Genomic DNA, 16,988 nt, shown 5'->3' on the forward strand with positions numbered 1-16,988 from the left:
TTTTATTAAGAGCCTGTCCACCTATTACATTGGCATTTGCACATTAAATAAGGCACATTTGAATAGCTGCATCAGCAAGCAATTTTTTTAAATACATAAGTACTGCCCTGTCTTCCTGTTCACAACCAGAATATATTCATAAAGTGCGTGGGGAAAACATAGTTCTGTGAACAGCAGAATGAGAACAAGTCCAGTGCCACTTGCAGTTCCTTGGGAGGAGACATCTTGGTCCTGGAATAGTCAGTCATCCCACAGATCGCCAATCCATGCCGGTTCCATCAGGCTCCATAGTGACTCCTGGCTCCTGCAGGACTGCAGACCAAGAAACCCAAGAGGCTTAACATATAACCACACTTGCAAATCAAGTACCTATACACCTTACTGGGAAATACACAATTATAGCCACTAAACATTAAGTCAGTGGTTGGAGACCACACTGGCTCTTGGATTCCAATAAAACAGCAGACAGCATCTTGGTGCCAAGGACAGACTCCCAGAAGCAGAACTACTAGAGGGATACCCAGAGTCAGTACTTCTGGAGTGTCATCTAAAAGTCACACCCCACCTCTTTGCTGAATTCTGCCCAGAGAAATGCAGCATTGACTCTGGAGGCAGCACAATCCATGCTTAATTTTCCATTTATGGTTTACAGATGTATGTGGGTGGCCCTGAAAAGGTTAAAATCTAAAGGGCTCCCAATAGCAGGCAAGTCTGAGGAGTAAAACTGGCCCCTTTCTTTGCCATGCGAGAGGGATTGTTTCCAGTTTCCTGAAAGAAACCATTACACTTAGCCTAGAGGGCTAGTTCTTCAACATGGGGTTTAAATTAACTCAAGTACAGTAACTTGCTTATCCCTAGAATAGAAAGTGATTCCCATCAATTCATCTCACCACTAGTTATGAATATGGAAACTGGGCACTTAGGAACCCTATTTCTCTAAAAAAGTGTGCGCATTCTTTCCAAATCAGATAACAGGGCTGGAGCCCGGGAGAGGGACTTGTCCCTACTTACTCTGCAGGCTATATGTTGCCACTGGATCCAGCATTATTTTATGAGGGAAGATAATAAAGTTCTGGGACCACTTGTTAGTGAATGGCAATAGGTCACCATCAGAAGTAATACTGGCACTTGGAGCATCTTCTGGGCTGCCTTCCTCTTCAGTCAGCTCACAAGTGCAGAGGGGGCAGCTTGGAGGTGTAACACCAGGTCCTCGGGGAAGTGAGTCCTTTTCATTCTTCAGGTAGCTTCTCAGTGCTCCACTGTGATGAAGGGGTCGTTCACGTGACCAAGCCCAGTGGGATGGCTCCTTTGACATTATCTAGATCAGAAGAGTATAGACCAGCCAATTTTTTTTCCTCGCCACTGAATCTTCCTGGATTCATTTAAAATTGTATTCAGTAAGATTTAAAACTAAGGCTATATATATCTTGTCATATCTAGTCGTTTTAGTGTATAGTGCAGGGGTGGCCAAACCATGGCTTGTGAGCCACATGTACAGTTAAAGTGTGGCTCGTCAAGCTCCTCCACTCCCCTATTCTCTAACTACCAGACTGGGGGTGGAGGAGCTTTGGACCCTGAGCCCCAGCAGGTGCATCCCAGCTCTTGAACTTCAGAAGATTGTTGTATGAGACTCAAAGGGTCACTAAGTTTGGCCACCCCTGGTATAAGGCTTCAAAGACAGTAAGAACTACAGTGTAGCATCTGAACATTCCCCACATGGATTTATTTATCAGACAGATTTATTGATGTAAGAATGCTTTGATCATAACTAAAGCTAGAATAGCAACTACTAATTAATGTTGGTGGGGAAAACATTTGTAGAACATAAAGGTTGTGACTGTTCAGTAGAATCCTAGCCATCGCTGATCCAAGAATCTTTAAACTTAAGTAGGATTCTGTACTAAGAGTGGTTTGAAAATCCTAGAGACTGAGGTTTTATTTAATGTCTGAGAAATAGCTAGACAGATGCACCCACTACGCTATTCCTGACCTTCCTAGTGTGCTAGCAGGGACACTTATCCTCCCATGGTCAGTTCCAGTTCCTATAAAGGGTTAAGGCCTGATTTGCATAAACTATTGATTCTAGTGACTATTAACGTGTTAGCCATAGTCCCAGTATTACAAGCATGTAAAAAATATGTCTGCCATGGCTAACCTCATCACAACAACGCCGGCTGACCACTGCTCGGTAGTTCATTTTAGCCCAGAAGCCATCCCTCAGTTTTAAGAACTGTGGGAACAGCTGCCGCCAGTTGTCACCAAGGGCCCAGGGAAAGATCTCATACTTGTAATCCTCTTCATCTTCCTCCATGTCATTAGCCAAGTACCTGCATCAGGAAAATGGGGCAAAACAGGCTATATCCACAGAAATTCTTCTAACCAGTGCTTCTCAGAAGCACTCAGCCTAGGAAGTTGTATGGTACAGCCTGGAATTGTTATATTAGCTTTCAGCGTAACAAGTGTTAAGCCTAAACACTCCAGCATTACATTGTATAAAAGAGGGAGCATTCTAAACCCACAGAACTCCACCGTAAGAGGCTTTTGCAAATCACTCATTTGCAATGAAAGCCAATGGTGTTTAGGTGCATACAATAGCGCGTGAGTTTTTCCTATAGGTGCACAGAATACAAGTGGATTATGTTGTAAATGAGTTCTCACACAACATACGTATGACAGTAGATACTGATTCTATTAGATACGTATAGTTTGCAAGGTGATGTGATTAGTTTGGGATTGGATTGATGCTGTGTTTGCCCTTAACAGGAATAATGCTCATTCACACCAATGTAGCTCTACACCACTTTGAAAGAGTAAAGTATCCTTACAAGTGGGTCCATAGGCAGAAGAGCTTTAGAGTAAGAATCAGGCCTCAAGTGCCCATGCAGTATATTCAGCTGCAGGTGTCATACCTAAAACCTTAGTACACGAAGGAGGGATTGAAGAGCAACCCATAGAGGCCTCTCCTGCTACTAGATCATGGTGGAGGTGGAATTCACTTGCAAGCACTATGGGAGATTTCTGCAACTCCTGAAATAGTAATTATGTTAAGACGGGGGTGGGGATTTTTTACATTCTCTCTCTCATTCATATATAATAAAATGTGTAGGAGCCCGGTCATAGACCTGGACACCAATGTGCTAGGCACTATACAAACAGAATAAAATGCTCCTTATCCATAGAGAGAAAAAAGACATAAGTATGACTTCGGGATCCCTGCATCCAGCCCATGTAATTAAAATTCATCAGGATAAAACACAAATCAGTGGGATCATCATTAGCCTCTTGAAACAGAAGGTTAAAAAAAATATCTACTAGCCTCTACCCAATAATGAAGTCTAAAATTAGTGTTAGAGGGAAACCCTTTGAAATCATCTACTTAAGCTAACTGGAAACACTGCAAGTAAATTGTGCTTTTCCGATCTGGGGGACAATTATGGCTGATCAGTATGGCATGGGGAATTTTTGGGAGGCGGGGGGGTAGGTGCAGGGAGGTTTAAGTTGGGTATAACTTCTTCAGATACTGGTGTGCGCAATAGTGTCTGGGTCCACAGTAAACTATACTCCTAATAGCCATTCCTCCTGCCAAACCATTTGGTGGCATGGACTAGGTAACCCAATTCGTCTTCTCCATTCTGCTGTCTATGCATTATTTATATGGTGGGATTGTTACAGACTGGGATCACAAGATTAAGAGCCACAAGGTACTTACAGAGCAGTGAAAAGGTTCATCCGTGTGTATTCACTAATATGCAGGCCAGCACGTTTGAAGTAAGTCAGAGCCATGGCTAGAAGATACTAAACAAGAGTTACCTTTAATAGACCCAGTTCTGGATCAGAAGAAACAAAATATGTTCTATCTAGTATTTAAGTTTAAAAACAAAAGAAATTGAGCCATAAGGGGAGTGAGTGAAGAAAGGAAGCACTTTTGTGGAGGCTTGCTAATTATTTGTATTATCATAGCCCTTAGGAGCCTCAGTCATGGACCAAGACCCCATTATTCTAGTCCCTGTGCAAACACAGAACAAAACTTCCAAGTACAAGACAGGAGATGGAGGGATACAGACAGGGGCGTACAAGGAAACAATGAGACCGTGTTGGTCAGCACAATAAGCAGTGGTCTATGCACACCAGTTAGTTAACTGTTGGCAAAAAAAATTTCCTGTAAGCTTCATGGCAGAGGAATTTGAAGGTGGATAGAGTTAGCTCTCCAGACATTCACAGTGAGCTTCTCCCAAGCGTGACAGGCAGCATGGGAAAAAGCATATGACAGCTTAGGACTGTCGTTCATTTTAATGCAACATCTATAGAATCCCAAAGGTCCTTTACCAGAGTGATGGCTATAAGAAGTCAGACTGAGTGTCTGTACTAAGCAGTGCTTAATTTGTGCCAGGGCTGAGCCCCGGCACCTTGAGGCTTGGCAGTTCATACCCCCAGCACTTCTGGACTTGCTGCATCAGTTATGAATGTAATAAAATTGCTTGAGCCCCAGCACCTCTTTCATTACAAATTAAGCACTGGTTCTAAGCTCATCCATCCTCCCTGTGGAAGGAAAAGGCCTGGGTAGAGACCGTCGAATCGTGGAAGTCAACAAATGGCTACGCAGGTGGTGTTGAAGAGAAGGCTTTGGATTCTAGGACCATGGGATGGTGTTCCAAGAAGGAGGAGTGCTAGGCAGAGACAGGCTCCACCTAACGAAGAGAGGGAAGAGCATCTTCGCAAGCACACTGGCTAACCTAGTGAGGAGGGCTTTAAACTAGGTTCACTGGGGGAAGGAGACCAAAGCCTTGAGGTAAGTGGGATACCGGGAGGAAGCACGAGCAGGAGTGCGTGAGAGGGGAGGGCTCCTGCCTCATACTGAGAAAGTGGGGCGATCAGCGGGTTATCTCAAGTGCCTATACACAAATGCATGAAGCCTGGGAAACAAGCAGGGAGAACTGGAAGTCCTGGCAAAGTCAAGAAATTACGATGCGACTGGAATAACAGAGACTTGGTGGGATAACTCACATGACTGGAGTACTGTCATGGATGGATATAAGCTGTTCAGGAAGGACAGACAGGGCAGAAAAGGTGGGGGAGTTGCATTGTATGTAAGAGAGCAGTATGACTGCTCAGAGCTCAAGTATGAAACTGCAGAAAAACCTAGATTGGATTAAGTTTGGAAGTGTGAGCAACAAGAGTGATGTCCTGGTGGGAGTCTGTTATAGACTACGAGACCAGGGGGATGAGGTGGACGAGGCTTTCTTCCGGCAACTCACGGAAGTTATTAGATCGCAGGCCCTGGTTCTCATTGGGAGACTTCAATCACCCTGATATCTGCTGGGAGAGCAATACAGCGGTGCACAGACAATCCAGGAAGTTTTTGGAAAATGTAGGGGACAATTTCCTGGTGCAAGTGCTGGAGGAACCAACTAGGGGCAGAGCTCTTCTTGACCTGCTGCTCACAAACTGGGAAGAATTAGTAGGGGAAGCAAAAGTGGATGGGAACCTGGGAGGCAGTGACCATGAGATGATCAAGTTCAGGATCCTAACACAAGGAAGAAAAGAAAGCAGCAGAATACGGACCCTGGACTTCAAAAAAGCAGACTTTGACTCCCTCAGGGAACTGATGGGCAAGATCCCCTGGGAGAATAACATGAGGGGGAAAGGAGTCCAGGAGAGCTGGCTGTATTATAAAGAATCCTTATTGAGGTTACAGGGACAAACCATCCCGATGTGTAGAAAAAATAGTAAATATGGCAGGCGACCAGCTTGGCTTAACAGTGAAATCCTTGCTGATCTTAAATACAAAAAAGAAGCTTACAAGAAGTGGAAGATTGGACAAATGACTAGGGATGAGTATAAAAATATTGCTCGGGCATGCAGGAGTGAAATCAGGAAGGCCAAATCACACCTGGAGTTGCAGCTAGCAAGAGATGTTAAGAGTAACAAGAAGGGTTTCTTCAGGTATGTTAGCAACAAGAAGAAAGTCAAGGAAAGTGTGGGCCCCTTACTGAATGAGGGAGGCAACCTAGTGACAGAGGATGTGGAAAAAGGTAATGTACTCAATGCTTTTTTTGCCTCTGTCTTCACGAGCAAGGTCAGCTCCCAGACTACTGCACTGGGCAGCACAGCATGGTGAGGAGGTGACCAGCCCTTTGTGGAGAAAGAAGCGGTTCGGGACTATTTAGAAAAGCTGGACGTGCACAAGTCCATGGGGCTGGATGCACTGCATCCGAGAGTGCTAAAGGAGTTGGCAGATGTGATTGCAGAGCCATTGGTCATTATCTTTGAAAACTCATGGTGATCGGGGGAAGTCCCGGACGACTGGAAAAAGGCTAACGTAGTGCTCATCTTTAAAAAAGGGAAGAAGGAGGATCCTGGGAACTACAGGCCAGTCGGCCTCACCTCAGTCCCTGGAAAAATCATGGAGCAAGGTCCTCAAGGAATCAATTCTGAAGCACTTAGAGAGGAAAGTGATCAGGAACAGTCAGCATGGATTCACCAAGGGCAAGTCATGCCTGACTAATCTAATTACCTTCTATGACGAGATAACTGGTTCTGTGGATGAAGGGAAAGCAGTGGATGTGTTGTTCCTTGACTTTAGCAAAACTTTTGACACTGTCTCCCACAGTATTCTTGCCAGCAAGTTAAAGTAGTATGGGCTGGATGAATGGACTATAAGTGATCAATGGCTCCATGTCTAGTTGGCAGCTGGTATGAAGCGGAGTGCCCCAAGGGTCGGTCCTGGGGCCGGTTTTGCTCAATATCTTCATAAATGATCTGGAGGATGGTGTGGATTGCACCCTCAGGAAGTTTGCAGATGATGCTAAACTGGGAGGAGAGGTAGATACACTGCTGAGTAGGGATAGGATACAGAGGGACCTAGACAAATTGGAGGATTGGGCCAAAAGAAATCTGATGAGATTCAACAAGGACAAGCGCAGAGTCCTGCACTTAGGATGGAAGAATCCAATGCACCGCTACAGACTAGGGACCAAATGGCTCGGCAGCAGTTTTGCAGAAAAGGACCTAGGGGTTACAGTGGACGAGAAGCTGGATATGAGTCAACAGTGTGCCCTTGTTGCAAAGAAGGCCAATGGCATTTTGGGATGTATATGTAGGGACATTGCCAGCAGATCGAGGGATGTGATCGTTCCCCTCTATTCGACACCGGTGAGGCCTCATGTGGAGTACTGTGTCCAGTTTTGGGCCCCATACTACAAGAAGGATGTGGAAAAATTGGAAAGAGGTCCAGCGGAGGGCACATGGAACACATGAGTTATGAGGAAAGGCTGAGGGAACTGGGGATATTTAGTCTATGGAAGAGAAGAATGAGGGGGGATTTGATAGCTGCTTTCAACTACCTGAAAGGGGGTTCCAAAGAGGATGGCTCTAGACTGTTCTCAGTGGTAGCAGATGGCAGAACAAGGAATAATGGTCTCAAGTTTCAGTGGGGGAGATTTAGGTTGGATATTAGGAAAAACTTTTTCACTAGGAGGGTGGTGAAACACTAGTATGCGTTACCTAGGGAGGTGGTGGAATCTCCTTCCTTGGAAGTTTTTAAGGTCAGGCTTGACAAAGCCCTGGCTGGGATGATTTAATTGGGGATCAGTCCTGCTCTGAGCAGGGGTTGGACTAGATGACCTCCTGAGGTCCCTTCCAACCCTGATATTCTATGATTCATTACCACTCCCTACAGTTTTCCCAAGGGCTAAAGCCTCATGCTTTCTCTCAGCCTAGAATGGGATTTATGGAAAGTTTGAAGAAAAGTGGTGGAGTCATTTGAGTTATGAATGCAAAAATATCAGTCTTCAGTGGTGATGAGGCCCTGGCCCTTGTGTTGAAGTTTGATTTATAAGTTAGAGATCATAGAATATTAGGGTTGAAAGAGACCTCAGGAGGTCATCTAGTCCAATCTCCTGCTCAAAAGCAGGACCAACACCAACTAAATCATCCCAGCCAAGGCTTTGTCAAGCTGGGCCTTAAAAATCTCTAAGGATGGAGACTCCACCACCTCCCTAGGTAACCCCATTCCAGTGCTTCACCACCCTCCTAGTGAAATAAGATACTGCGTAAGAGTCAAAAAGTTAGAGTCATTAAACTACTGTGCATTGCTATTTAGAAAGGTTGTTATAAGGAAGTTGAAAGGAAGTAGGAGCATGAGGGACATACCTTATCTGAAATTTTGTAGCATATGTCCATAGACAAGAACTCTTGTACCAAGTCATCCTCTGGTAAAGGGAAGAAAAAGGGAGGCAGCTGTATTTAGTTGTTTCATATTGTTCAAAGATTGTTGCTTTCAGAATGTGAGTACTGTTTCCTACTCTAGCAATGGTGGAATCTTTGCAAGAATCTCTCTAGAGTGACCTGCTAAGGTAGTTTATAGCATGAATTTAGAACATGGTTCCAACACTGTTCTCAGACAAGAGACTTTCACAGCCTGTGGTCAAAGAAAATTGCTGGAACTCTACTAAATATAGCAGCTTAAACATAGCTGTAGCTAGCAGTGCCATACTCCCAGAGTGGGTAAAGTCTAGACTTCCATCAAACTATTCCATTTCTAAAATGGAATTTTAAGTATTTTGCACTTATGAGACTTTGTTCAAGGTTCTCAGAGCACTTTAGAACAGTGGTATCATCCAACATTTAGAGGTGGAGATAAGGGAATTAAGTCAAAGAATTTTTTTTCCTTGAGAAACCCACATTTCCTTACTCCCCATACTGTGTGCTAAACACAGATAACATTCCCCTTTTCAAGCAGTTGCCAACTTGAACAGTCAAATCATCAACTTGAATCCTCCAGATCATTTAAAATTTATCTTGGATACAAAGCTTATCTTGTTACAGACAGTTAAAAATACCCCTTCCCTGCAATTCCCTACTTGGGTTTACTGTCAGTGGGTCACTGCAGTCTTATCCAGCCTTGGGAACCCATTCCCAATACACAATACAGTTTTGTACACCATCTTTTGTCTAAACTGTATATCCCAAGATGCTGGACAGTTTGAATGACTGGTCTTGCCTCCTACCCAGTAGGTTGAAGAAGGCTTCTTGCTCTTCTTGGTGTAGATGGAATGGAGGTCGCTGCATGCTTTTCAGCACTGCTATGGAATGCTCTCTCTCAGGGATTCGCATCCTGCTAAGTGCTCCAATGCCCTTTGTGCTGTTGTGATGCGGCCTCATGTTCCCTGGCTTCACCCCAGTGGTGACCACAGGAGGTACATGGGAAATACTCTGAGTATGCCTCATTTTTTTTACTGGTATTAGTGGAGGCTCAGGGGCTTTTCTGCAGTGGAAAGGGATTAAGAAGTAGAATTAACAGAATTGGTAATTCAATAGGAAGCTCTTTCAGTAAAGGTTACCATTTCCAAGTCAAGCTTCAATCAGTAGCAATCAAGAGCTGTTATCACATAATGGCTGTTTGGTGGCCTGTGAGATATTAGTTATTGGTTTTGTAAAACAGATAACTATCCACTGGGAAGTGGATTAAGACCCATCACAACAATTGAAGTTGGACAGCCGCCTTCATTGGCGCAGTCAGCCTTTGAGTTACATAGATTGAATACCGTTCTTCTTTAGAGGCAGGCTTAAGGCATGGTGGCACCCAGTTAGAGCACTGAGAGACAGTTCGCACTGCTACTGCCCATGTTGCACCTGTTCTAGATACACAACAATAACTTGCGTTTCCACAATTGTCAAGCTGTCATGCCCACCAGCACTAGATGGGGGGGACGACACAAAACAAAAAAAACCTTGACCAATCCAGTTTCGCTGTCCAAGCTGAGTAAACATTTTGAAAAAAAAGGAAAAGCAAATTAGGTTTAAAAAAAAAAAAGCAAAACCTAAGGTCTATGTTTTCACAAGATCCTAATGATTATGGGTACTCGAGACACCTTAAAGGGGTCTGATTTTCAGAAAGCACAGAGCACCTACTCTCTGAAAAATCAGGCCCATTTAAAGTGTCTCGAGTTCAGCACCTGCAATCATTAGGATCTTGTAAAAATTGAGACCTTAGTTTTTAAATCAAAGATTTTTTTTCTTTACAACGTACTTAATCAAGATAAATGAATGTAAGGGCAATGGGGAGAAAAATCCCTCCAAAATGAAAATAAGTCAGTAGTTGAATACATACAGACAAACCAAGGGAATAATGGTCCCTCTGCTAGCCTTTCAAAATTACTGCTCATTATACATCCAATGCTGCAGCACAAGACTATCAATTTACATTCTCTGTTTATTAATTCAGAATATCCTGCCTTTGCCATGCAGTGTGGAACTCCGTGACTCATTAGATATATGGTGCTGACTTGTATAAATCTAAAGGAAAAGCTTAACTTGTTTTAAAACTCCTGTAACTATGTTTTAAATCACTCCTACAATACTCTGAACTTGCAAAGAGCCTTTTGCCAAAACTTGAGCACAGATTTACCAATCTAAACATTTAACTGTTTTTAAAAATAAGAGCTTTAACCATTTAACTGTGCATGTGGGATGGGGAAGGAGGGAGCCATACAACAATACCTGTTAAATTTAAAAGGATAAAGTCAGCAGAGATAGGTGAAAATGGAACTGTGTAATTAATCATGCTAAAGACACATCAATCATTAGTGCCTTAAAGCCTTCCAAAATACTAGTTTAGACCTCTGAATTCCCATTTAAAATTCCCTGTACAACACACACTCAGCCAGTTACTTGTTTTAGGGTGAAGAGTAGGTGTTAAGACATTGTCAAATCTGTTATTATAGATTAGGATCTAAACTCCGCCCCTCCTTTTTAATCCATTTGCAGAACTATGGTCCCACCAACTCAAACCGATATTTCCAATACCATTTTCTAACCCAATAACTAATTTACACACCGAACAGAGAGAAAGTAATTAACATACAGGTGTCAGGATTACCATAGACAGTGAGAAAAATTATAATATAAAAACTTTCACAAAGGAGATGTTTTCCCATTCCTTTTAAGGTGTTTGCCCTGGTCCTATATTTCTGTCTATGAATGCATTTAGCTAGAATACCCACATTTAAGTACTTTAGAAAGTAATACAAGACTATATTTTGGGAAAGGAATATTACTACAGTAACTGACCACGCTCTCTGGTAGGAACACCAGGCGGGCAGAATGGGGCAAGCCCCTGTGCCCGCTCCTTGGCAGGAGCGCCAGGTGGGCGGGTGGAGGGGGGCAAGCCAAACAACCTTATAACGGAACGTTGCACAACTTTAAACGAGTATGTTCTCTAATAGCTCAGCAAACTAATAATGAAAGAATGTTAACTGGGATGACATTAAGTGAGGAGTTACTGTATGTCAGACCTACTATGAGTGGAGAGAATCTCAAATCACCTCATGTTTAATTTCCACATGCTTTCCATCCCTATAACCTTGTCAGGCCCCACATCTTTGTTCAGCTTGTTTTTCCAACCTTCCCTCCTCCCCCGCCAACTTCACCAACTGTTTCCTAACTTAAACACCTTCCCCCTACCTCCACTTCCCCCCAAAAGAAAGTAGTTTAAGTTTAGTGGTCTCTTCCCAGCAAGTGGTAAATAAAATTAAACTGGAAAACAGGATTTAAAATTTGTTCTGAAGTCTAAACAATTGTTTCCTACACCTACACAAGCCACAGGGATTTTTTTGGCCTCCATTTGACCATTCCGATAATATTTTTAACAATCTCACCAAAAAATTAATATGTAGGTATTCTGTAACCTCTTAAAGTCCATTCCTCACAGGAGGCAATGGAAATAACATTTATAGAGAGAAAATACTTATTCAACAGCAAGACTAATCAACTCTACCAGACAGACCTTCTATGACTGCTGACCCCATATGGTATGTAATATTCTTCAAGAATGAATTTTAATTAGTGAATTACCACCAGTCTAGATAATTAATACAACATTGGGTAAGAGAGATCATTTCTCTCTCTCTTTGGGGACATGAGGCAGAAGACAGGCAATTTGTCTCAAATGTAGATTGAATTCCCCCATTTAAAAGGTTTCCCTTCCTAAAGTGAGTGTCAAATCCAACATACTAGTTTTCTTCTTCTCTCCTATCCCCACCCTACTTTTCATCTGTACAAGCATCCTCCTAACCTTTAATGTAAAACCAATCCCAAGAATACCACTAATTAACCTTGAAGTTCCCAGAATCACTTTCAGGGCACACACTATTAAAACAGTTTGATGGGTCTAATCCTTGCATCCTTTTTTAGGCATAGAGTGAGTGAGTGTGTGTGTGTATACACAGCTGGAATACCAAATAATTTCTAAGTGATCAAAATGCCTCCATGCAGGATATCACTTGGTAGTTCTACTACTATGAATTCAGATCCTGCAACTCTGAAACAATCAAGCAGTACATGTTGCCATTATATACTATAGCCCTTTTCAAGTGCATGCACTATCCCAATTTTACAGAGAAGAAAAAACTGGGGCACAGAGATGTGAAGCAACTTTGCTCCAAGACTCAGAATAAGGTATGGAACCTGGGCATTCCAATGCCTAGTTCTGTGCTCTAAGCACTAGTCAACACTCCATTCCAGAGCTGGGAATAGAATAGAAGCCCTCTGCTTTAACTAACGGACATGCTATCTAGCCACAGCCTACCTGGCCATTTTAAGTACCTACTTAGACATATAACCTTTCCCCCCAGCCCCATTTAATTTTTCAACACCTCAAATGAAGCAAAAGTGATCCATTTTCATATTTTTGAAATTAACTATGGACTGTAGAGGTCACAATTGCCAGTTTTAGCAAACACGGTATCCAGTTTGGAATGACCTGGGGCCAATACCACATGGCAGTTTTGACCCAACACCTGGGCTTCTTGGAATTAAAGGAAGTTTGGGGCTTTGCATGGACTTAAGTCACCAAACTTTGACCACATAACTCAGCCCATCAGGCTAAAGCAATTGGCAAATTTAAGGCAAGAAAGATTTTCACCTCAGATTTCCACATCTGGGGTTGTTTTGTGTTTATTTTTAAGAGCTAGACTAAAGTCAGATGAAACCCAACCATTTTGGGCACTTACAAATATCAAACAAAGGTTTAGGCTCATGGACCTTTGTGGAGAGCCTAAGCCACCACATTAAATGGGGCAGATCTAATTCACCAAAAATCAGCCTTTCAGGCAAATGTAGGGTTCATAAGAAAAGGGGAGGAAACAGTTTGCACAAACCAAGCCAGCTGTATTTCACCCTTCAGCTTTACCCACTATCCCCTTAGTCTATATGGCAGCTATAAGAAGAGTATTTGGGGGTGGGGGGAGCATTGGTGCCTTATTTCCCTCAGGTAGGGGAAATGATTGGGTATCTTTCACACACACACGCCCAAATACATACACAAAGGTACATTGTTACCCCCTCAGTATGTGTAGTGGAATAATATGAAAGGGCTTTTTACACCACCGCCTTACCCATTACAGCAGGGCATGAGGGTGGTAGGAGGGACATTTCTGGGGTCACCACTGACACCCCACGTGATGCATTATTACCACATTGGTGCATGGAGCCAATACTACGCCCTCAGTATCTGGGGTGACCCTCCCACACACACCTTGGTGCCTCGCTCATGCCCGGGGGAGCGGGGGCGGGAAATGTAAGGCACCATTTTGAGGAAGAACAGAGATTCCCTTTTCCAGGCAAAGGAGCCTCCAATTTACCCCACAGTTTTAATATGGGGAATGGTTAATACCTATTACCCACCCTCATTGCCCTTAGGGGGCCAAGGGGGGAGCGTGAGGGAAAGGGAGGGAGCCGCTACTCCTCCCGTTGTGGCTCCTCCCTACCAACTGCTTTTCCCGCCTCCCCCGCTCACCTGAGCAGAGCAACCAAGCAGCGCGCACGCGCGCAGCGATCACGCAGAGGTGGTATCAACCTTACCCCGCCCCCTTACCCACTGTTGGCTTCTATAGGCTCAATCCTGCCAGCTCCTAGCCAATCAGCGATGGGTAGACCGGCCTCTCGCAGACCCCTGTCAATCAAAGAGCAGGAAGTCAGAGGCGGGACTTCAGTCCCTATTAGCCCGGGGGAATGGGCCGTGGGGGAGGGGAGGGGTGTTGCTGAGAGCGTAGGCTAAATTCCACTTCACATGGCTCTGGGCTCCAGGGGCTCTATTTGAGGCCCACACAGCAACTCTCATTATGTATTTATTATAGGGTCCCCTGCAAACATAACTTCCTATAGCAGCATGTATATCAGGTCAAGCTGCCCCCATCCCACACTTTGGAGTCAGGACTCCTGGGTTTTATTGGATTCTGATGAGGTTTCTGGGAGCTATTCAGACTCCCAGCCAATAAGTCTAAAGGGATATTTATTATAGAGTCACCTGTCAATATAGCTTCCTATAGGAACTTGTATGTCAGAGCATGGTGAAATCAGCCCACATTTAGCACAACAGAGTCAGGACTCCTAGGTTACATTCCCAGCTCACCATGTGACCCTAGTGTGTGGCAAGTCACATACCAGCCTGGACCTCCCATCCTTTGTCCAAATGTCCCTGTTATTTTGCAGCGGTGAGGGTGACAGCTAAAACAAAGTCTCACTGGGGCTCAGGAAGCACAACACATCAAGAGCAGTGCCGTGACTAGATTATCAGACATGGTTGTGTGAGCTACAAAGCCTCAAGATCCCTGCATGGCATGCACAGCTATAGTCTAGTCTAATACATGCACAACTGCCAGCTTGTCAAAGTCCCCAATCTGCCATACAGTTTAACAGAAAAAAACTGCCATCCACTTTAACACACACACACATACCTACCTGTCATCCATTTTAAAGCACATACAACTGGCTTCCAGACAGTCTTAAATACACACACACCCTTTCAGATTAACACACACTTCTGCCATTCAGTTTTGCACATGCAAAGGAACACCTGATGCCCAGTTTTACACACATATCTGCCATCCTATTTTACTTTACTTAGCCCTTAAAATTCAGATTACAATGCCCATCATACTGACCAATATTGTCTAATTGTTTCCTTGTACTACCCATCTGTCTGTATCAATCTGTTGTCTCATATCTTATACTTCGATTGGAAGATATTTGGAGCAGGCATCATCTTTTTGTTCTGTGTTTGTACGGTGCGTAGCACAACGCAGTCCTGGTCCATGACTGGGGCTCCTAGGTGCTATAATAATAATAAGTTAATAAATAAATATCCTGATGGAAAGGCATTTGCAAGGCCTGAAACACAATAGGTTAATGTACTTGGCTATCAATTCTATGCACATGGGTTCAAATTTTAGTTTAGGTCACAAGCGAAAAGGTCCTTGGTGCCTTATTTGTGTGCATTGCAAGCATATTTGGCAGTCAGCTCAAGGGAGCTCTGGACTGGAAAATCAGTCAGTACTGTGGGATAAGATCGAGATGTATTGGAAAAACCGTGTGTAGTGAGAACAAAGGGCCCAGCACTACTTAGACATTTACATGAGTGGTGGATATAATTTGCTACCAAATTAGAACAGTGGAATTTTACACACCCACTTTTGAACTCACTTTGCACTGGTGTAAATGACTACCAAAGGTGAAGGGCAGTGCAGAAACAGACCCCCAGACTAGAACAGCAGTACTGCTGAACCATCTTGAGAAGTATTGGTTTGGCAGAGCTATGTGGTGAATCTGGGATTAGAAGGGTATTGCAAATCAGGAGAAATTAACAGTATAAGGGATGTTTCCAGCAACTGCCCACACCAGAATGCTAGGCATATGCTTTACTTTCTTGAGCACTAAATTAACTCACAAATAAAATGAAAGGTTTCAGAGTAACAGCCGTGTTAGTCTGTATTCGCAAAAAGAAAAGGAGTACTTGTGGCACCTTAGAGACTAACCAATTTATTTGAGCATAAGCTTTCGTGAGCTACAGCTCACTTCATCGGATGCTTATGCTCAAATAAATTGGTTAGTCTCTAAGGTGCCACAAGTACTCCTTTTGTTTTTGCAAATAAAATGAAGCACAAGGTTGTTTGTTTTGCAATAATTTTATTCAATAATAGAGTCACAGAACTGCATTTAATTTAGTTAAATACATTTGCACCCTGAAGGATTTCTTGCAGGAAAGACTGAGCATCTCAGATACAGAAGTGTTCACTTTCTGATGCAAGTGAACAGTAAGACAGAGTCAGATCTGTTACCATAGTGGCAGGGAGGTGACAAATGCAGAATAGAGAGGATACTTTATTCTCTCTGATCTCTCTCTTTCGCTTCTTAATGCTCTCAGGACTATAGCACGTACTATAGCACGGGGTGCAGCATATTTTTCACTTGTGTAGGAAATTTTACAGTCAAACTTACCACTGATATCCAAGGATCTCACAGCATTATCTCATAGTATCCTTATCCCTATTTTACATCTGGAAAAACTAAGGTACACAGAGCTTACTTGCCCAAGGTCACTCACATAGCAAGTCAGTGCCAGAGCTACAAATGGAACCCCAAGAGTCCTGACTTCCAGCACCACCCCACTCTAACCCACTAGATCTCACTCCCCTCCTAGAACTGGGAAAGAACCCAGCAGATATAGCTCCCACTCTTGTGCCCTATCTATTGTCCCACAGCGTCACCCCCACCCCAGACCTGAGGGACCCACTTCTCCCCTCAGGGCAGAGCTGGTGGGGAGGTGACGAGAGGGGAATCTGGGATGAGAACATACCCAACTCATTTCACACACGCAGAGTCCACCATAGGTCTGTTCTATAATCTGCCCCATCGCCCCTAGCAACAACTGTTCCTTCCTCATTGGCCAGCAATGGGGATTTTTTTGATTAGAGGAGACCCATGACGCTAGACCAATCAGCAGGGGCCACGGGACCCTCTTTACCCCTTAGCGGTGGAAGGCGGACGATACCAAGTAGACACTGGGACCGTACCGTCTGAAATAGTGGGGGGCAGCAGGGAATTGTGAATTTGATTCAGCTCTGCTGCATCCTGAAACGGGGGAGCTGGTTGGGTTCGAATTGTAACGCTCGATGCTCTAAGTAAGGGAGGGTCTGAGGCGAGACCCCGGT

The 16,988-nt window shown here is 43.8% G+C and overlaps 1 protein-coding gene across 2 annotated transcripts; it reads right to left on the reverse strand.

Annotated features, from left to right (window-relative positions):
• SPDYC (speedy/RINGO cell cycle regulator family member C) lies at nt 1-16,686 on the reverse strand. 2 transcript variants are annotated; one of them, XM_084633839.1, is made up of 7 exons: nt 16,634-16,686; nt 9,009-9,265; nt 8,152-8,210; nt 3,710-3,795; nt 2,156-2,327; nt 1,012-1,318; nt 1-312 (listed from the first exon to the last, which is right to left on the reverse strand). In XM_084633839.1, exons 2-7 carry the CDS (start codon nt 9,226-9,228, stop codon nt 245-247), a joined length of 912 nt encoding a protein of 303 aa, XP_084489965.1. In that variant the 5' UTR covers nt 9,229-9,265; nt 16,634-16,686; the 3' UTR covers nt 1-244. The 2 variants fall into 2 exon arrangements, with proteins under 2 accessions (XP_084489965.1, XP_084489964.1); XM_084633838.1 differs by lacking the exon at nt 16,634-16,686 and adding an exon at nt 13,796-13,834.
• Nucleotides 16,687-16,988: the final 302 nt, after the last annotated feature.

This window comes from Lepidochelys olivacea, assembly GCF_965140295.1.
Source record: "Lepidochelys olivacea isolate rLepOli2 genome assembly, chromosome: 7".
In the NCBI taxonomy this organism is placed as follows: Eukaryota; Metazoa; Chordata; order Testudines; family Cheloniidae; genus Lepidochelys; species Lepidochelys olivacea.

What these genes read in the sequence shown, in the direction of transcription:
- SPDYC (XM_084633839.1), bottom strand. Translation starts at nt 9,228, where the DNA reads ATGAGGCATACTCAGAGTATTTCCCATGTACCTCCTGTGGTCACCACT. An exon ending in GCTACAAAATTTCAGATAAG is followed by an intron (nt 3,796 to 8,151) that starts GTATGTCCCTCA and finishes ACTCTTGTTTAG; the next exon opens with TATCTTCTAGCCATGGCTCT. An exon ending in ATGAACCTTTTCACTGCTCT is followed by an intron (nt 2,328 to 3,709) that starts GTAAGTACCTTG and finishes TTCCTGATGCAG; the next exon opens with GTACTTGGCTAATGACATGG.